The sequence below is a fragment of the Calypte anna genome, chromosome 4A, assembly GCF_003957555.1.
Source record: "Calypte anna isolate BGI_N300 chromosome 4A, bCalAnn1_v1.p, whole genome shotgun sequence".
Taxonomy (NCBI): domain Eukaryota; kingdom Metazoa; phylum Chordata; class Aves; order Apodiformes; family Trochilidae; genus Calypte; species Calypte anna.
Genome location: NC_044248.1, coordinates 41284930 through 41307181, shown reverse-complemented (window position 1 = coordinate 41307181; position 22252 = coordinate 41284930). Strand labels below are relative to the sequence as shown.

Here is a 22252-nt window from a genome sequence, read left to right as displayed (position 1 = left end):
ATGAAAACCTTCCATTTAGTCACAACCTTTTCTGTAAGAGAGGAATCAGTCTACATTTCTGGAAGATGAAACAAGGATGTTAGGAGAAAGGGATTTTATACAAGGCACATGGTCACCTGGAGCAGCCAGAACCCTCCACAGCTCCCAAAAGTCTTGCAAATGCATCCAGAGCTCTGCAGGCTGACTTCATGGAAATTTGTAATAGAAATTTCCCTGATCACCTCTTTTATGAAGCAATACTGCATGAGTGTCTTCATATTCTGATACTTTATTCTGATGATAGTGCAGCTTCACCACTACTTGTGCAACAACTTCTAGGAATATTTACTTGGATGTTGACCTTGATCAGTACCCCAGCTTGGGAGAAGGGACAAAAAAATTTTCTCAGTCTGCTTCATTGCTTTTTTTCAATGTAAAACAGTAAATAACCTCTATGTGTTTATAGGTTATAAGCTATATACCTGTTATCTAGCTTATAAGATTCTTTTTTCTCTGGGGAGAACTCCATGCTTTGTGCATTTAGCCTCTTCACTGCATTAACAAGCTGCTGGAGGATTTTGGTGGGTTTCTTGTTGTTGTGGGTTTTTTCCAAGTTCTGGCATTTCTGAAGTTATATTCTCACACAAAACCCATGCAACAAATGCCTGGGTTCTCATTTTCTAATGCTTGTGCTCTCTTTTTTTGCTTTTAGAAGATGCAATAATCTATCTCAATTTTAAGCTCAAATTGGAAGAACTACAACTCTGTGACTTTGGTTACTTTCTCTTACACAAAGCTCTTAAGGAATGAAAATGAAAAAAAAGAGCTGTACCAATGTACACTTTTCATGGTGCCCTACATAATAACCAATTTTTCATGATCTTAACAACTTAACTGTGCTAACCATTAGCAGTAAGTCCAGCTTATTTTTTTTGACTCATGTTGCCTTTCCAGGCACTTAGATTTACCACTGTAATTCCTTTTGCTGTTATTTATTTCTTAAGGTACCTTTAAAATTCAAATGAACACAAACCAATGAAAACTTAAGCCTTGCAGAAAACAGCCACTAGTTTTGGTGAGATTGCAGTGTTATGTTTTGGCCTATTGGGCTGAGAGCTTTGCTAGGTTATACGTGGCAGAAATACCACACTATCCTCACAGATTATCCTAGAAAATCCAATAAAGATTAAAGCAAGAAGGTTTCTGCAGGAGTTGAATAGGACTCTGGAGAAATAACTTTTAACACTAATAGCCTTTTCCTAGAGCTCCACAGGACTGTGTAAGTACCTTTAAAGTGCACTGCACTTGCTGTAACGTATTTCACATTCAAAAACAGGGAGGAAAATGTCTGTCACTGAAAAGGTTGAAGCAGCCAGTCGAGTGACAACTTTTCAAGCCAAATTCTATTCCCAGTCCTTTCCCAGCAGGAAGAGGGAGTGTTCTATCAGTGCTAAGCACTACTGGAGGCACACGTTTGCCCGTGCATGCACGGATGGCTACACGCACGCACAGAAAATGCCTCCAGACTACAGCTGGTGCATCACAAAGCCACCCTCAGACCCAGCAATTTCAATACCATGGCTTCCAAGGACCTTTATTGTCTTCAGATCCCACAGCAAATCTCTTCAAGCAAAAAAGAGCTGGCCCAGGACAAAGGACTGGGCCTTCAGGCTCTGAAGAAAATTGTGTTTTCAAACCTGTCCCTGTGATGCCTTCAAAATATTGCGTGAGTCCGTCACTAAGAGGGTCTCTCATTTTCTCAACTTCCATGATAGGCAAAGGGGTTAAATCTACCAAGCTTTTGTGCTTTGCACAACATAAAGCTTGCCTTGTGTGTTGTTAAGGTCATTAACTGGAATAAGGAACACCAAGGACCTTAAATTTCTGCAGAAATTGTTACCTCAGGGCTGGTTTGTTGTCATTGCAGGTAATTTTTGAAAAAAATCCCATTCTTTATATATAGAGCTGGATGAAGAGCAAAGTAGGTTCTTTAGGAAGTTTTACCCTCCATCCTCTAAAAAGACAGGACCCCACTTGACCATCTATCATCATCCTGGGGGTCTGGGGAGGTTCCTGCTGACTGGAAGCTGACCAACTCTATTGCAGTCTACAAAACAGGCACAAGGGAAGAGCAGGATAGACCCAATCTAAGCTCAGTTCCTGGAAATATTATGTGTTCTGGGTACTATTCAAAGGGATTTAAAGAAGAAGGCAATCACCAGAGGTTCACAAGGGGAAAAGCCTGTTTAACTAATTTGATAGCCTTGTATGATAAGCCCACCTGCTTAGTGGATGAAGGGAAGGTGGTGGATATAGTTTTTCTTGTTTTTTCCAAGCCATCATGTCAAGCATTTAAAGTAAGGTCATTATTGTACTTTAACAGTCACCACATTATGCTTATCTATTGTCTCTGAAATGCAACCACCAGAACACTTTGGTTTCTAATATATCCATGGCACAAATAAGCACAAACTTCTTCCCTTGAGTGGGTCACTTCAGGCAGCTTGCCTGACTACTTGAAATAAATGTATTACTAATAGATTTTAGAAAGATGCATTATTTCATACAGTATTTCTTTTTCAGGCAATAAATCCTGAAGGTATGGATGTAACTGACAGAAAATTACATCCATTACCAGAAAATTACTCCATGAGAGGCAGTGCAGCCAACTGCCAGGACTTTGGAAAAGGCATTTTACTGTGCTCAGAATGCCCTGAATGAAGCAACATGGAGAAGCAGGACACAATTAAAAGAGAAGACTTTGAGGTTCCTTATGGCAACTGCACAGCCTTCTAAGATGGAAAACTGAGATCTTGGCTAAAGATTTATTTTGTTTTAAATTAGAGTTAAAAATTTGTATGCAAGAAGACAACACAAAATATATACAATGTCAAACAGTCAGTGCATTGAATTCACCTATTGTAAACACAATTGTAAAACTTGTGAAAGGTTTTTGTTTTGCTTTTAAAGGAAAACCCTAAATTTTCTAGGCATCTGAATAATAGAAAAGAGGTCTTTTTTACAGTAATAAAGACAAAACAAAATACAACATGATTTTATAGTAATATATGCTATCATAAATATATGAGGAGTTACCGGATAGCCATTTCTCCCTGGAAGACCCTGGTTGAATGAGATGAAATGGAATGACACACATTAACAATACAGTTATGACAAACATGATATAACAAACATGCAGAGTACATTACTGGCAAATCATAATTTTTTTTTTTTTTTTTTTGGTATGTGATGATGCTACAAGCCTACAAATATGAAACAGGTTCTATGTAGTGAAGAAACGAGGCTTTGGCAATGGAAATTTTATGTTTTAACTTAAACACTAATTAAAAGGCTGCTGCTGCTGCTTCCTGAAACTCCTTTTGTTATGAAGAGAATTAGCCCTGTACCCTGAGGGGCAATATGTGGTTAAAATCAAAAATGATTCAGTGCCTAGGCAGTGAAGTAGGAGAGAAACAAACTACCACTAGAACATAGGTGCCAAAGAAGAAACTTGAGAATGCTACACCAGATTATAAAAAAAAACCCAAAAAACCCCCCAGCCTCTGACTGTTATCACATGTGACACTCAGTAGTGACTTATAAAAGCACTTCAGTAACCTTTGAAAATATAACATACACCTTAATCCCATGCAGTGCTCTGTGGGATATACAAATATTTGCTATTTTAAGTGAAAATTATCACCACAGGTGAAAACAATAACTAAGGTCACAAGGGTTGGCCCTAGCCAGACTCTGTCTATGAAAACAAAAATGTGAATTATGGAGAGAAATTCCATTTTTAAATGCCTCGTAGCAATTTAAAGCTTTACTGCCCATCAGCAAGGTGACATAAGTTTGGAATATGAAACTTGGAATTTTAGGTCAGATACTTTAATTATTGGGAGCTATTTCAGGTTTCTGTTCATACTGCCATGACCTACACCTTTTTTCCCCTTGTTTTCTTTAACTGGAGCTGTGCTAAATCATCAGCTGGGAGCTGAAGTCAAAGACATTGATATTGAGGCACATACTGAACTTTTGCCACACTGTCTGCCTACAGGAAAATCTCTTTGATTGTGATTCATGGTTTTTCTTTGTGTTTCATGGAAAGACTACAAAAGTGACTGGGGACACCCGTGTTTCTTTCAAATAAACAGCACATTTATGCACTAAGCTTTTCCTTGATGGCTTGACAAATGAATTTGCCTCTATGAACGTGGTCAAAATCTTTCAAGGCTAAGTAGTTTCACTGCTCAGTATGTACAGCTTACACTACAATCATTCTGTCACAGGAGAAATTCAATATATTAACTCACTCTTCTCAAATATGCACATAGCACGGAATAGATAGGTCCTAAAAATATTGTGGTAATACTGTATCTACCAAAGAAAAAAAGAAGACCACAAGCACTGGAAAAGAAACACTGTTTTGATGGTCACTCTTTTCCACCACCAGGTGAAAATGAGAAATAAAAACATTTGAGAGATATGTATTTTGTCCTGTTCAAGTCAGACTTTTGACCTACCCTGGGAATATACAACAAAGCAAACCAAAAACCTCAGAAGGAGAAATTTTTTGCTTACAAACATAAACGTCAAGAGATTCAACCAATTTACTCAACTGAATAGTATTACACCATACTCATTTTACACAAGCCCTTGCTGGCTTCAGTAACAATTACACTGCAATGAGTTGGACAGCCTGGGTACTGTCAAAAGGAGCCTGTACCCTAAGTTTACAGCCCAGCAAAAGGCACTGTGACCCTGTCTGGACTTAGGATAGCAAACTAGCACAGATTTATACTGCAGTAAAATACCTGTCATCAACTCATAAGCAAAATGAACATAACATACTTACGTGCAACTGTGATCCCAACTGCTCTCTGGAGCACTGAATAGAAACCTTCATTGTTTTAGAGACTTTTTTCATAAAGAATTACATTATTCAGCTCAAAGGTAATTAGTGATTCTTTGCATTAGAAATGATCAACAATCTCTCTGGATTACACACAATCATTTTATCCTGGTAATAACAGAATCTGACACAGTATTTCTCCCTGATTCTGGAAGAGCCAACAATGTATCACCATACTTACAGGAGGTCCTGTGGGGCAGGGGAGAGGGAAAGAGAGTAAAAAAAGAGAAAAAAAAAAAAGAATATGTAAGCTTTCAAACTTATTAAAGAAAGACACGCACGTACAAACCAAGCACAAGGCCTCAGGATTGTGTGTGAGCAACACCACTAATACACAGCACACATTTCCCCACTCAAATATTTTTTTAACTTTGGTGGTGTTTGCAACTTGTAAATATGATCAGTGGCTAAATGCATGCAATTCACTTACCAGTTCTTCAATTGGTCATGGGATCATTTGCAAGTTGCTTCTCCAACCATTTCCATGCAATTTCATGCCAGTAAAAAAAAAAAATCCCAGCCACTGACTACTGTTTTTTTTTTTGTTTTTTGTTTTTTGTTTTTTGTTTTTGTTTTTTTTTGTCAGAGTCCACACAAAGCACAGGTAACCACATCACCAATTTCTGTTAGCTAAGCAGGTGGAATTGTAATAGTTTGGCTGCAAAAAGTGCCCAAAGTACCCTTGGCATTTAACCTTGGCATCCTATCAAGACATACGTGCATCAGCATCTTCCAGCCTTCAAGTTTGCCCCTGAGGAGAGGTTTCAGTGGCCACCTGACAGTGCTAAACTTTCATTTCATCACTTTCCTTTCTCAAGGCACACATATAAAATGCTCCCAATGAAAAAGTCACACTTTGTGAACTGGTATTTGCACATTTTTCCAATTATTGAGACTCAAAGACTTTTGTAGAGCAGTTCTTAGAAACATTATCAAAGGGCCACAAATCAAATATACTATTTCAGTCTTATTAAACTAAGCAGCTGCAGCTCCCAAATCAATGGCATTTCATTAAGCTTTTATGCCTCTCTCTAATTTCTGAATAAAGTGAAGTGCAAAAGGAGTATAAAACAGCAGCAGCTGTACTTTGAGATTGCTTTTAATATTGACAGCCTTTTGGTTTTAACAATACATTTTTATTGTCCAGTAACTAAGGTAATTTCTTTGTCCTGGTAAACATTCTTAAAAAGCATTTTAAGGTCCAGGTCTGCTTTTAAAATGTGAGAGTTTGGTTTCCTTTAATAATAGTTTAATATGTGTGTGTTTGAGATGTAAAATGAACTGACAAGCATTCTGCAAAGTAATTTTAAGGATCATTTGTAAGCCAATCTTCAACCATAGGATTTCCTTCTATTCCCATAGCATTTTTCTCTAAATAAATACTAATCCACCACTGAATGGAAACACCAAGGTGATCTGTATCAACCTTTGGCAGGCCATGGCGTCAATTTTGTTATGCAGGAAAATATGGAAATAATTTTTAAAAGCCAGATAAAACATCACAGAGGTAAGAAAGTCTACATATGATTTACAGAAATCAAGCTGATGGAAAAATTTTCCTAACAGGCAGATTGGACAAGACAGGCAAGGAGATTAAGAAGCTCATTTTCTCCTGCATCACGTCCAGAAAGTTCTCCCTTAGGAAGGACTCAATCCCACAAGGGAACCAACAGCTCCAGTTCCCATGAATGTCATCAGGAAGAGTTGCTCAGCATCTCACAACACTGATTCCAAAAAAATTTCAAGCTCCACACCACCAGAAGGATTCTCTCAATAGCAGCCTCCCTGGTACAAGTTAATGAACCAACAAATATTTTTCTTATTTCCTTAAGAACTGAATTGCTACTTATTTCTGGTAAACAACAATTTCTCTCATACAGAGTAGTTTCCTTATCACATTATTTCCCTGAGCACCTACATTCTTAACATAAGTAATTTTAGATTCCTATCTTTATTTCCTTATAAAATCATGATGCAATACTGCCTTAGAGCCCCACCAACTACTCACTCACATGGAGTTATTCTGACTTGCACAAGTGTAAAAAGACACCAAAATGGGCTGATTATTACCAATGTGCTACCAATGGCACAAGCATTATGAAGTGTGACTACAAATTAATATCACCCAAGACTATAAAGTTGTCTGGAAGCCCACCAGGTATATGCCAAGGGTCAGAAATTTTTGCCAGAGAAATTTCAGAACACATAAGCAATGAAAATAAAAATGAAGGCATGCTGGGTACACATCCTCACAAAACAGACATCAAATAATAATGGATCTTATGAAATTGAAAACTTACCAGTCTCTCCTCTTCTGCCCCGCTTACCTCTTTTCCCTGGAGGACCTAAAAAGAAGATGGTCTACTGTAATTTTTTTTTTATTGAAATTATATGTAGAACAACATTTGTGCTCAAAAATAAGAGAATTAAATAGATGTAATATGTGAGGTTCAGAGATTTTGACTGAGCAGGAGTAAAAGATAACCAGACTAAGATTCAGAAAACTGAAGATAAAACTGACAGCAACATTATCCACTCTCAGCTTTAAAAAAAAAAAAAAGGCTGGGAGAAACTTCAGAGGTCATCTTGTTCATCCTTTATCAAGGAAAAAAGTTAACCGTGTCTAAATTGTTACTGTAATTTCCACAGGCATTTTCCCCCCAGTATTTCACTGTTTTAGTAAGTGGAACATTTTTCATTATGTCCAAATTGCTGCACTGAACCCCATCAATTCTTGTGCTTTCCAACATAAGCCCAAGGGAAGAAATTGTTCCTCTTCTTTCCTCAAAAAATGTCTTTGTATTCATCAGAACTGCAGCACCATTCCTTCAATTTTCTTAGATCAAACTTATCACAGGGCATTACATTTCATTTAGTTATGCCTGTATTAATCCCAGAATTTATAGTTAAGAGCAAATGCTCTGCAAAAGTATCCATTCTCTATCTGAAAACAAACAAAAGATGAAGAAAGCATCACCTGGCTTGCCATCCCCCAACACTAAAAATGCTGTACATGTTATCAGATGCTAAGGGGCTTTGTTCCCAGTTTATCTGTTAACTGCAAGCATTTCATGATTTGTCCACACTTGAGCTCTCACTCACACATGCAGGTCTAGCAGGAGTCATAATATACATATATATATATATATATATATATATACACATACCAAGAGTCAGCACCTGGCAACAAAGATCCTGACTAAGAACTTGCCAAGAAGCATCTCTCACCCCTCAGGTTCCCAAACGCTTTCCCAAGAGCAGGTCCTCCTTCCAAGTACTCAAAACTTCCTTTAATAATTTCTCTAAAGACAGCTCACTTTACATCTGGAAAATTACCTCTGCTTCACCTTTTCCCCTAACAATACACTGGCTCAGAATGAAAACAAAGGCAAAACCTTATTAAGCAAGAATTAATGCCTTCAACTACAAAGTATAAGATAAGCTTTGACGAAGTAAAATGTACATAAAATTTAATTCTTAGCTCTAGGTAACTACTGGACCCTTTCCTTTCTGCAACTCCTCACACGAGGGGTTTGAGCATTCCCTAAACACTGTGGAACTTCCATGTCTCTTCCCCTCCACTACACTCCTCACAGATGAGAGTTTTTTGGTGTGAATTTACTTCACCTGTTTGGTCCTATTCAAACCCAGCTACTGGGAGTGTTTGAAATTAGGTTTCCACTGCCAAGCCCACAGACAGTCTGGTGACTGAAGGTGCCAAAGAGGCTGGTGAATGTTGCTGGTGCTGCTCTCTGAAGCTGGATGCTTGAGTGCTTAAGGGATATTCCTCTTATTTGCTCTGCTGGTTACCGGTTCCCAGCCCAATCTGAAGCCTGGCCTCATTAAACACTATATAATACATCAGGTACATACAGCTTCTCTTAATGTCACAATACATATATATACATATATATATATAATATATATTTTCTACAGATGCAACACATGACCTTGTTAAAACAAGTAGGTGTGAGAGTAAGGTGTCCTGTCTGAAAATCCCCCTTCCACCAGTTTGTATTTTTTTCTGTTTTTTTTTCATAATTTTTCTTTTCATGTTTTAGACGAGTGACCAGTGTTCTAGCAAAAATGGCCCTACTTTACCTTAAAGACCTACAGCACATTTTGTATTATTCTTCATCCTTATGTCTGCTAACACTTTGGCCATGTCCTTGGCCACAGCCGTAGTTGTAGGAGTGTCTTCACTGACCTATTCTAAACCTTCAACCAATGACAGGAATCTCATGAGGCACTGCAGTGTAATTATATTGACATTTTCTCATCTCTTCAGGAGAGATAGAATCATAGAACTGGCTGGTTTGCAAGGGACGTCTGAGATCATCAAGTCCAACCCTTGATCCACTCCCCCTGTAGTTCCCAGCCCATGGCACTGAGTGCCATACTCAGACTCTTAAAAACTACTTCTTAAAATCTACCCCCTCCCTGGGCAGCCCATTCCAATGTCTGATCACCCTCTCCGTAAAGAAATTCTTTCTAATATCCAACCTAAGCCTCTCCCGGCAGAGCTTAAGCCCATGTCTTGTCTTACTGGCAGCTGCTACAACCAACCTGGCTCCAACCTCCTTTCAGGGAGTTGTAGAGAGTGATGAGGTCTCCCCTGAGCCTCCTCTTCTCCAGCCTGAACACCCCCAGCTCCCTCAGCCTCACCTCACAGGATCTGTGCTCGAGTCCCTTCACCAGCCTGGTTGCCCTCCTTTGGACCTGCTCCAGCACCTCAATCTCCTTCCTGAACTGAGGGGCCCAGAACTGGACACAGGACTCAAGCTGTGGCCTCACAAGAGCTGAGTACAGGGACAGAATCCCTTCCCTGGACCTGCTGGCCACGCTGTTCCTGACACAGCCCAGGATGCCATTGGCCTTCCTGGGCACACTGCTGGCTCATGTTCAGCTTCCTGTCAATCCAGACTCCCAGGTCCATTTCTGCCACTCTGTGCCCAGCCTGTAGCGCTGCATGGGGTTGTTGTGGCCAAAGTGCAGGACCCAGCACTTGGCCGTATTGAACCTCATCCCGTTGGAATCAGCCCAACTCTCCAGTCTGTCCATGTCCCTATGCAGAGCCCTCCTGCCTTCCAGCTGATCCACACTCCCCCACTCAGCTTAGATGGACTCAATCCCCTCATCTAAATCATCAATAAAGATATTAAACAGAGCCGGGCCCAGCACTGATCCCTGGGGAACACCACAGGTGAGCGGCCGCCATTTGGAGGCAGCCGCCATTTGGAGGCAGCCGACATTTTGAGGCAGCCGCCATTTGGAGGCAGCCGCCATTTTAAGCCCACCACTCTCTGGGCCCGGCTCTCCAGCCAGTTCCTAACCCAGCACAGAGAGCTCCTGTCTGAGCCCTGGGCTGACAGATTTTTCAGGAGGGTGCTGTGGGAGACAGTGTCAAAGGCTTTGCTGAAGTCCAGGCAGACTCCATCCACAGCCTTCCCCTCATCCACCAGGCGGGTCACCTGCTGATAAAAGGAAACACTCCTGCTTACAATGACCTCATTTTAGGAAGACGATGTGGAACAACTAGATTCTTGAACTTCGCATTTTTCCCAGGTTACTGAAGAGCTCTGGCAGAACATCTGTAACTGATGATGTTTAAAATATCATTAGAGGTGAAGATTCCCATTTATAAGGCAACCAATGAAATTATTCACCTCAGATCACAGCTTTTGTGTCCAGAATTCCAATCTGTCTTGCTAAAGCAGTCTGAAATAGATCCCAGCAGACTGGGCTGGAACAGTTTGCTGGTTCTTACAGACTAAATTTTAGTGGTGAGGCCACTAAACTATTTTAATGAACATGTAACACTCCAAGCACACGTGCTCATCTTTGCAAACACAGAAATAGCTGCCATCACCTGGCTGACAAATATTGCTGAGGGACAGCTGAAGTATGCAGGGATAGCTATCCTATACTAGCAAGGCATGAAAGTCTTCTCATAATTTCAGCTTGCCATTCCATTGTATTATTATCATGCCATATCAATAGTTGGCACTATGATGCAGAAAGCATGTGTCATGTTGAGAAAAACTATTTAAAGTTTAAATTTTTCAGATATTAAGGTAGGTGAAAATAAATAAAGTATTATAATTCAAAGCTTCTTTGGCTTCAATAGAATACTGAGTGATTCAGGGACAGATTTAGACACTTTTTGAGGACATGCATCCATACTGGATGGTTAAGTAACTAAACAGTATCTAGGCAGTTGTATAAAAGCAAAAGCTTCAGAATTTGTTGTTAAAAAGTTGTTAAAAGCTTCCCCTGCATCCACCTTTAGGAAGTCCCATTGTTTCCCAGTGTCAAAGTTCTGCCACCAGGAAAAAGCCAAGCAACAACATAACAGTGGGAAAGCAGCTCATCCTTCTCAGATGCTGTGCTTTGGAACTGCCAACTCTCAAGTAGAGTTTGTCAAAGTCAGCTTTCCTCTGTTACCTAGACAGTACCCCAGGCTTTGGGTCAGGACACTGCAGCATTTCCAGGGACTTTCCTGTGTCATTCAATGCACTCTCCCAGTCCAGGAACTGGCAGGTGCCTTTCCAGTCACCAAGCACTCTGCAGACACCCACCCAAGCTGTGGTTTTCATGGGGCTTGTGTCAAGTTACAACCAGTCTGAGCCATTTTTCACTGAATCAAGTGGTGATGCATGTGGATGAGAGATTTTGTTCCCTAAGGCTTCACTCTGACCTGAGGAAATACATGACCTCGAACCTTCCTCAAGCAACCAAAGGTTCCCAACTCTTTTCTCCAGAGGAAATCTCTCCCACGTCACAGTGGGATAAACCCAGGTTAGATGTATGAAGGCTGAACCCCTTATCACATGTTAAAAACAAAATAGCCTTTTCTAATTCCTTCCAGCTCTTAACATCAATTTACTCCTTCTGTTGTAACTTTCCACCAAGTTCTTCACATTATTTTCCCTTTGCATTTCATCAATTGGATTTTTTTTTTTACTGTTTTGCTTTTAAAAAATGCATCCTTTCCCCTTGCTGGCCACGTGGTTCTCAGGCCCAGTACAACAACTGGAACAACTGGGTCCTACTCAAGCACCCATGTGCTGCTGAGACACCCACTCAGTACTCCTGGGAGATGGAACCCAAGCTGTTGCTTTGTGCAAACATGGGCTGTGTTAACCATATGAAAATGACATTTTTCCAAGGCTCCTAGCTTTTTGAATTGCTGTGTTGTTTCCCCCCTACTACATGATGATAGCAGGAGGTCATGTAAACCAGATAAAAAATAACCAGCCCCACTTAAATGTCAATCCTTCACTCCAAATTCTGGCTCTGCGAGATTTATCGACAAAGAACAGGCAAAGTCAGGAGATATTTCCTGTAATTCATTCTGAAACAGTTGGCCCTGTTAAAACAGAAACACCAACAGACTGCAGTTAATTTTCAGCACGAAAAAATAAGCCACTGAAAACTGAGTTTCACAAAGACAAAGGAGAGCCTAATAAAAACTAGTAACAGGGTCAGCTGATCATGATCCCTATGGATCATGGTCACTCATGGTACTTGCACTGGCAGCACTGAAAGTAGAAGTACCCAAGGATCAATAATTCAGTTTATTCTGAGTGCTCATCGTAGGCTGGGACTTTTGCTAAGATGGGTTGAGAATAATACAAGTGCTTTTGAAAAATCTCAAAGTGCTTTCAAAACGATTTTTCACTTTAAACACCAGAAACCCCTCTGAAGACAAAGTGTGACGTTTCCATTTCAATTGTTACACTGTTCTCACAGAACTACTCATTTCTTGGAAAGAGCACCACCTTTAAAACCAGACTGGAGCCCAACTTTTAAAACCTGACAATACTGGCAATAGTGCCTTAGATTTTATCGAGAGGGTATAAAATATATCATTTTCTGTACCATGATAAGCTCAGGTAGCTGCTATATGACCAAAGAGCAAGAATTTTTTTTTAATCTGCATTTGAAATGAACCTATAAAAGCAAACAGCTGACAAATATACCCGTTCATAAGCTGTAGCTGAATAAAATGCAAGCTTAACAAGACTACAGACTCTTTGAGTTTTGGTACCTTTTATAAACCTGTGATCTACCTTAAGCTATTTATAAGCTACTCAGGTTTTCCATAATTTCTGCTTTTGCTTCTCAGCTTGAGAGCAAGCCTAAAAATCACAGCAGTCACATATCCCATCATGTAATTTGTCACACCAGTTTCATTTAATCCTAACAGCTTTCTCTCTCAGAATCACTGAACAGCCTTTCTAGATTTTTAAAGATTTGAAACATCCTCATCAACACCACAATCAGTTCAAACTGTCCAACACAAATGAACCAAATAGTTCACATCCCAGCCTGTATCTCCACTTACGCTCTGGAGTCCAGGTGTCTCCTCTTACTACAAGCTTGATCCACATGCTTAACTTTTAAGCCATGATTGACAAGACTTTCATGATTATGATGACAGATTAAAGTGTTCAATGAGTTTTGGAGGGGTTTTATTTCAGTTGTGACAGTAGTATGCTGGGAGACAATGAAATACAATACCAGAGGATTAAAGGCAGCACATAACTACTCAAGCACTGGTACTGCAATCATCTTGGTCTAACCCACACATGCTGATCACCCATTTCAACATAAAAACCCTGCCCTGAGCAGAACATATTCCTTTCAAAGCTTTACTCATGTGCCTCCTCTCATTTCTAACATAATAAATATATCATCTGACGAGGAGCTTAGTGACAGCTGCACGAGTTAGTTCTATATACAAAAAATAAGTGGCTTTAAAAGGTTCAGTAAGTCTGTATTGCATAATAGCAACAAAGCAGCACAAATATTGCTTACAAGCAAAAGGAAATAAACAAAAAAGAGTGCCAGGACTGCCTTACTTCCAAACCTCAAACAAATCAGCTTCTTCTAGGTGATCCATGAAAATATCCCCACTATTAAGGAACCATTCATTTACCAAAAGGGAAAACAACAAACTGAACACAAATGCATGATAATATTTTGTCTGAATTAATACAAGAGGTACAGAACTGCAAAAGACCAAAACCAATAAAATGGAAACAGCTCCTTCCCTTTGGTTTACATCTTACTGCTGCCTGTGAACTTTTGCAGTGATACTGGGGAGACACATATCCAACCTGACAGACTGCACTAAAATATTTTTATTATCCTGGGCTACATCCTGCTCCCAATTTTTTTCAAACAGTATATCTGCCTGGAAAAAACCAAAGTCTTGAAAGAAAGTACAATCCCTCATGCTTGAAACACCCTCGTGAGACTACACTTGTGAAACACAGCTGTGTGTCTTTGATCCACTGGGCATCCCTTCAGGTAGAGATGGGAGTGCACTGGATAATGACAATAAAAAAAGACTTCAGCAGATGCCAAAACCACCAGGACTTGGATTAGTTTTGCTGTATAATTCCACAGGACAACCAAGGAGAAAGTTGTACTAGGTCAGGCTTGATGTAAGACTGAAGAATTCATACATGCAAGATTATGATCCTACTGTGGTTACTTGCTGCTCTCTACTTTTACAATTATTTTTAAAGTGTCAAAAATTGTTTATCATATATGTAGAACTTAGCACATATCCCATGTAAAGAGAGAGCTTGCAGAAAGCATCACAAGAGAATGGATGCACTCAGCTGCTTCTCAGTGCCCAGCTGGATCTTCAGGAGCTTGGAAACCATCCAGTGCTGTAACTTTGTCAGCCAACTGTAACCCCATGTTGAACTTAAAAAGAACATAATCCACTCTATTATTGCCTTTTCACAGGTGAAACCTGTGCCCTTTGCTTTTATCAAGGTCTTTCTCATGACATAATAGAGACTCCAAAACTCTAATAACCCTTTGTATTAATTTATATAGGTCACCCTTTACCTGAGCCAAAAAAATGGACTAGCAGTCCAGATAAGTAAAGAAGGTCATTCTATAGCAAAGCACATAGAGTTATCTATCATTTTAGACTGCCAGAAACACAAATATACATTCAGAGCCAGGAACAGACAAAAAAGAGCTTTCTGCTTTAAGGCAGCTCCAGAGGGCCTTATCAGCTTTGGCTGAGGTGAATCTTGCCCTGAAGTTACGGGGTTTTCACAAGTGCTAAATTGAAAAAAAGCACCTTGAGATTTGGCTCAGACTCAAAGCAATGGATCTTCTTCATAATACTTTACAAAGCTAGCTGTCCTCTAGCATATGAGAGTTAAAACATGCTGCTGTAGCAAAGAAGAGTTAAAGAACCTCCTACACCAAAATTACCCACTAGTTACTTAAAGCCTGCTATTGTTTATGGTTGAAGATTGGCTGCAGAGTTTACTCACAGTATTTTTATAGAGTGAAATAAAGACATTAACAATGGGTTTTTTTACATACCCACTACAAGCACAGAGTCAAAGCTAATTAAGACTGCTACTCAAGCCAACCAAGGAACTCTAATTAGCAGATGTCAGCATACTTTCTAGTTGTGCTCCTGCATGAGTGGTTTATGTGTGTAAGCCAATTACAAAAGAAACACACCTCACTGTCAGCAGGGAAATCCACATTGACCTCCCATTTGCAAAAAAAAAAAAAAAAAACCCAAAACAAAACAAAGCCCAACTGCAGCCTCCCATACTCAGTAAGCAGCAATAACATTTGGTATGAAATGACAGTCACAGAGCAGAAGCTTGGGAACAGCAAGCACTTGGCTTTTTCCCCTACAAATCCAGCTGTAAGGACCCTGGCATGTTCTCTCTGAAGAGCTCTTGAAAATCTGGCTCTGAGCATCACAACAGAACCTTCAGGGAGCTGCCCACAATGCAAAGCTCTTCCTTACTACAGATGCTTGAGTGAGAGTTACATGCTTAACCTGCCCAGATGTGACATATTCAAGTTGTCACAACAATAAATACTTTTTTTTTTTTATAAACTGCTTTTTACAACAATCCTTCTCAATGGAGCTGGACAATACGACTTAACACTGCCTCAAAAAAATGGGATGTGGAAAAGCACTGGGTTCAGTGGGCCTAAAATGCTGTCCAGAGTTAATAAATTTATATGGTGTTGTTCCTAAATATCCTGAGAGCAGAATTTACAGGAAGTCAAACATTAGCACTTTGCTATGACTAAGTGTTGCGTTTTACTAGAGGCAGGGAAAAGCTTTATTCATAACATAAGGGGAAGTTATATTCCTAACCCCCCTCAAGCTTAAACATCAAGAAAAGAATCTTCTTTTAAAGGTAAATCTAAATATCAAGGAATGCTTGGGTCAGGGAGTGAGACATCCTCCTACCCTCTTATACAGCCCTGGCAAAGTCCTTGTGAAAACACCATGAGTGCAGAGCAGGGGGGAAAAAAAGAAGAGGAGAAGGAGGAGAAGAAGGAGGAGAAGAAGGAGGAGAAGAAGGAGGAGAAGAAAGAGGAGAAGAAGGAGGAGAAGAAGGAGGAGAAGAAGGAGGAGAAGAAGGAGGAGAAGAAGAAAAAAAAGGGAGAGGGAAAGGACAAAAAAAAGAAGGAGGAAAAGGAGGAGGAGGAGGAAAAGGAGGAGGAGGAAAAGGAGAAAAAAAAAAAAAAAAAAAAAAAGAAAAAAAAAAAAGAGGGAGAAAAAGAAGAAGAAAAAGAACTCTACAGCTTTACTTAGATCCCCAAACCAGTTATATGACCTCATATGTTCCTGAACAAAATACGAGCTTGGCAACAATGCTTGGAACAAGTTCTAGTTTGCATATAAACCTACTTGGCAAGCCAGGCAGCAGGGTATTGGAATGATTTCTCCTGGATAAAGGCACAGACTAACTCCTCAGTGTCAGTGATAAAGAAGCATGCTAGGGTCTGGCAATCTTTCTCAGATGTTAATGCAGGGTCATGGTAAACTGCTGAACATCAAAGCACAAACAAATTAAGGCAGAGATATCAACCTTAATTAAAGGGACAGGGAATGTAATCAGGGAAAGCCTTTCCAAACTGAAAAGATGCTGGAAACCCACCTGCTTACTGTGGCCATAAATCCAGCCATAAAGCAAGCAGTGCTTAGGGGGCACATGTATGGACAGACACAAACACAGAGACAAGCAGAAAGCTTCAGCAGCCTGGGAGATCCAGCTCCTTCCTATGGGTCACCCAATGCCAAACCTGGCAGCCTACCAGGTCCTCAGGTAGGTTATGCCCCGGTAACAGACCCCAGAGCAAATATTAACCATATTATTGCAATGTTTGCCAGTTCTCTGTAAGACAGCAAGAAATTGAGGGGCTGGGAAGGAGCCTGTTGGTGAGAGCAACACTCTTAACTTAGAAGTAAACAGGAAAAAAACCCAAACATTGAGCCCATTGAGCTCATCCATTGAGCCTCAGTTCCCTGTTTTAAAATATGGATAATGTCATGAACACGCAAGGTTGGTCAAGACCTTTAAAGTAACACCTACTCCTTTCCAGTCTGTTCAATAAAGGCAGTGATATTTCCAAAGGATAAAATCCTCTCCTCCCAAGCCACAGGCTCCAGCACCACTTTATAAATATCATGTTCAGTAGGCAGACAATTACCATTTCCTCTGTAAAGCACCTGAGCTATCCAAAAGAAAATGCCAATGAGCCAGAAGCCCTCTGAATATCAGTGTCACTATCTTAAATAATACTCACTTAACGTTCCAAGGTACAACAATGTAATTTTCACTATTCAACACAGAAAACAAGTAATAAGGTAAAAATATATACCTTGGATTTAAAAAAGAAATACTCTCACAATAAATGAATAGGAAATAAATGCCTCATTTGTCAGACATAGCAAAAACTGAATTCCACTAAAGAGTTTTGCTATAGATGTTATGGCTAGGATGTAATTTATTTCTTCTTCATAAGATTAATCAGGAACTGTGCATCCCTAAAGCTTTTATGTTGCACTCTGCAAGTGTATTTAATGCATCTACATCCTTGAGGAGGAACAGCTCATAGTGGTGAAGCTATTTACAATCAGGTTAATTCTTCTGCTTAAAAAAACAGAATTAAATATGGAAAACATTTTGCTAGCAGTAGTAAAGTTGCAGGTGCTTGCTACCATGGAAATCTTCATGTAGCTCTCACCTCTGGTTAATACAGATTTTTCACAGCAGGGCATTAATGCAATTATCTTCCAAAGTCTTCCAAACTGGATAAGCAATTCTAAGCTTTTGTTCACTGCTGTCTTGCAGTTCTCCTTGACAGTAAATCTATCACACAAAAAGTAGAGAAGTTCTGAATTACCAGTGGTACCCAAGCCATTTGCTTTGCATGCAATGTCAAATCTCGATCACTGAATTTTTCTTACATCTTAGCCAAAAACTTCAGTCATGGCTATGAAAGCACCTTTGCCCCTCTAAGAAATCTTGTCCTATATGGACAGAAAAGGGTAGAAAATACTCATTTGGACTTCAAAGTGCTCTTCCATTACAGCCCAGATGGAGGGTTTTTTTCTGTTCCTGCTTCTTGCAGTCTAAGTCTTCACAGCACCCTGAATCCAGTACCATATCCTGAGCCTCAGGATCAGGCTCAGTGTTCTGAACTACCTCGTTCTTGCTTGTTACCCAGTACAGAAGCACCTTCCAGATATTTCTTTGCTTTCTGTCACGCTTAAGGATATTTGTACATGTTAGAGATACAACACTAGTAGTTTTGAGAGTGCACTTTCAGCAAGAATGAAAATGCTTGCCCATCTTCCAAAGTATCTCAATACTTCTTCCTTGCCACAAGATTTCCAACGCCTTCAATAGCACAGGCATCACATTTTTTTTTTCACAATTAACTTGCCAAGCTTGGGATGATGTCATATTCTAAATTTTTTTTAATTAAAAAAATAAAAAAAATAAAAATCATAGATTTACAGTCTTCTTAACACATGTTCATGTTCTGCAGGACATCACAAAGAAGTGTCAATTTGTCTTCTTAATTGCCATACTATATGTTGAAAGCTTCCTTTAGTTAAAACCTGCCTGAAGAATGGGTATTTTTTATGAAAGGTCATAATTTGTAGTGTTGGGAATGAGTAGTGTTTATTACTTTTTTTCAATAAATCAATGAAAAGCCAACAAGAGCACAACTATTACTTTGTTGTCCTTGCATCAACACAGCAAGAAACATTTTAGGATTTTACCAAAACTCTTCCAGGAGTTTAAACTGCTCAGACAACACAGAAACAAAGTTTCAGACCCTAAAGGGGATGTGAATAAAAATAGTAATTAGGAATCCTGCTCTGTGGGTGGATATTCTGAAACTTTTCAGTATCTCTGATATCCTTGCACTATTTTGCTATTGTCCTCCTATTACAAGTCCCTCATTTTCATTTCTCCTGAGAACTTAAGACTCTCAGAATCAAATTATCACCACATGAGCTATAAAAACACAGAAACTAAAACTTGAACAACTCAGTATTTAAAGTTGCTATAGCTTGCACATGAAGATACCTTTATTTACTATCAGTTCTTAGAGTAGCCATCTACTGTTCCATCTTCATCAAGCAACATTAAAAAGATCTAATCCACTTTCTGTTTCCCAATGTGGCTGACTGTACTTCCTCTAATATCCAAGCTATTACATTAAGGAAGAGAAGAAATTCTCTTTGTATTCACAAATCATAATAAAGTGACTCTCAGATGTTTATTTAACAGGATTATTATGTATGAGAACAATAGTGCATTACTGGATTTCTGGCATTATGGGTTTCTGGCAGAGCAAGGTCAACACACATGTACCTGTAATGTTCATCTTAGTAAGGTGATGCTGAAGATTTCAAACCTGCCAACACTTCATCTCCTCTCAGCATTGTGAGTACTTGTGCAAATTAAAATGCACAATTTCTGCTCTATCAGAGCAGCCAATCCAGGAGTCTCTAATGAGGGGTTTAAGCCCAAGCTCTCAATGACAGGATTAAGAAACATGCTAGATACTGACATTTTATGGCTCTAAACAAAACCCTCAAAGATAACACCAAAAATCAATCTGTGCAGGGCCGTTGGTTTTCTTTTGTCATGAGAAGCTCTTCAGACATTTTTATTTATTTCATGGTCAAGACTTCTCAAATTTACTGCTGCTAGCAGGGGAATCATTTTGCAAGCACTGCAAGATCTTTAAAAGGTCATGTACAAACACCACGTACTCCAGAGCAATAGTTTGGATCAGCCCAGATAGCTGTGGCATGTTTTCACAACAGTGACTTTACCTCACCACTACAGGAGCCCTAAATATTTTCTTAATAGTAAGCTAAACTCCCAACTTCTTTAGGAGTTCCTGCCAATTCTGCACCAGCCACGTGCAAATGTGCAGACTGGGATTTTGTTCCTGTCTAAAGCAATGAACACCACAAGACAGCTGGGCACAGTGCCCATGCTGGTACAATTACACTGCTAGGGCAGCTTCTCATTGTTTAAGGTGATGAATTTAATATCTGGGCACATCATCTTGCTGGAGTCAGTGGTATTTTTTTCCTTGGAAGCAAGCTGCAGAGAGCTGTGCCAACTGCAAACTGCTGTCGTGTTGTTCTGCAGCCTTTTTCATAGGTAACATTATACAGCAATTTCTACTGTGTGCCCTGCCACCACTTTCTTCTGTACCCTCTCAGAACTTTATTCTGAACAAATACTCACTAAACTTTCAGACTCTGACAGTGCAATGTCTTTGAGAAAGCCAAGATTTGAGCAGCCAAGCCTCTAGATAAAACAGTAGCATGCAAACAGACTGCACATGAAGTTTAACAGCCCCCTCAAGAGGATCCCACCCCATTTATTAGATCAAGGATCAGATTTTTATTAACAAGGGCAAAAGAGCTTTTGACTTGGAAAAAACAGATGAAATTCATTCTCAGCAACAGTTTCCAGTCGTGTTCACAGCTGAAGAGAAGCCCTTTTGGCTTTCAAATATCTTCTTGTTACTCTGCCATCAGAACGTGGTGTGATCCAAGATCTTTTCCCAAGGCTTTCTCTCGTTAATTCTTCACTAATATAATCCAATACCTTTGGCACTATGAATCAAACTTAACTGCCCTTATACATATTTACAGTCTTTAACTAAAGGTTTGTAACATTCGACACAACAGAAAAAAAAAGGTTGTGAATATTAAGTATCTGGTTGAAATGTAGAGCACCTTGTCTGGCTCACAAGATGGGAAAAGCAACCAATACAGTTCTCTAGAAATCAGTGCTGGATCAAAAGCCAAAAAAGAGTCCACTCTGTGCCTCTCAGTACCACCCAGCACAATCAAAAGTCAAGTGTTTAAATATGATTCACTATGGGACACTTCAGAAATATTAAGACATTATACAGATATACATGATACAATAGCTTCTGCATGTGTAGATGAGGATAGAAACACCAATTTTTGTGGAAAAAATAAATAGCTGTATAAATATATACATGAATAAGTAGCTGTATATAAAAAACCCAAACACCCTAAATTACATCATCTAAATAACTTTTTAGAAATAAATATAGGGATAGCCACAAATATAGCTAATTACAAACAGTTACTCCAAAGGTAAATAAATCAGAAGCTGCCAATATTTTGAGAAACTCAAGAAGGGTAACTCCCCACCACAGACTCTGCTCACAGGGTTACACTGTCAGGCACCAACATCACCTGAAAGAGGCTCATCATGAGGCAAGAGGCTGCTTTCTTCACCTTGGCAGTGTGGAGCAACAACAACCCCTAAAATTGGGAAGTGGGCTGCCTTCAGGATGTCTTCATTGCAGACCATCCATGAAATGAGCTGTTAGGTTGCTCTGAGGTCAGAATAACCTGGGAGGATAGATTTCCAGATTGATAATTCATTTTTTGTGCAGGTCATCAAAGCTCTCAGGGCTTCAGTGTTTCTCTGAATGAAAGAGGCACAACCAGCCCAGGCTCAGGATGATGCTGATGAATGCAATGTTTGCAGAGCAGCTTGAGATCATTGATCAACACACTGTGAAAGAGCAAACTATTCCTATAGTTCTTCAGCATCTGTAGCTCCATCCTTGGGACAGAAAAAAAATCACAGTATCTTCATGAACCTTTTCAAGAGATAGTTACAAAGTCCCACCAGAATTTCTAAGACACCCAGAGGGCATTACCTGAGTGCCACAAACAGATTCAATACCAGGTCCAGTGGCCCAGTATGTGGCATTGTACTGGGTAGCAGGGGCAGAGGCAAGAAAAGGGTTATCAGACAGTGAGTAATGGAGCCCCTGCTGTCACCTACAGCCAGCTCTGAATCCATGCTATGCAATTCCATCACTAACAGCATCACAGTGTGAATAATGCTGCAGGCCAAGCATGGACCTGTCTTTCAACCTCCTGGAGTTTGGACAAAACATCCTGGGAAGCTGATGGAGTAGCCACATTCAAGAAATGCAGGAATCGTGGCTGGATCCCAGCCCCTCAGCAATGGCATC

At 39.7% G+C, this 22252-nt stretch overlaps 1 protein-coding gene across 1 annotated transcript in view; it reads right to left on the bottom strand.

The window, feature by feature from the left end:
• COL25A1 (collagen type XXV alpha 1 chain) overlaps positions 1–22252 on the bottom strand; it is a 256844-nt gene that overhangs the window by 124592 nt on the left and 110000 nt on the right. The window contains exons 3-4 of the mRNA XM_030450322.1: positions 7195–7239; positions 5076–5083 (exon numbers count right to left, since the gene is read on the bottom strand). Of these exons, the coding sequence (XP_030306182.1) occupies positions 5076–5083; positions 7195–7239 (53 nt within the window). The remainder of the gene's footprint in view (positions 1–5075; positions 5084–7194; positions 7240–22252) is intronic.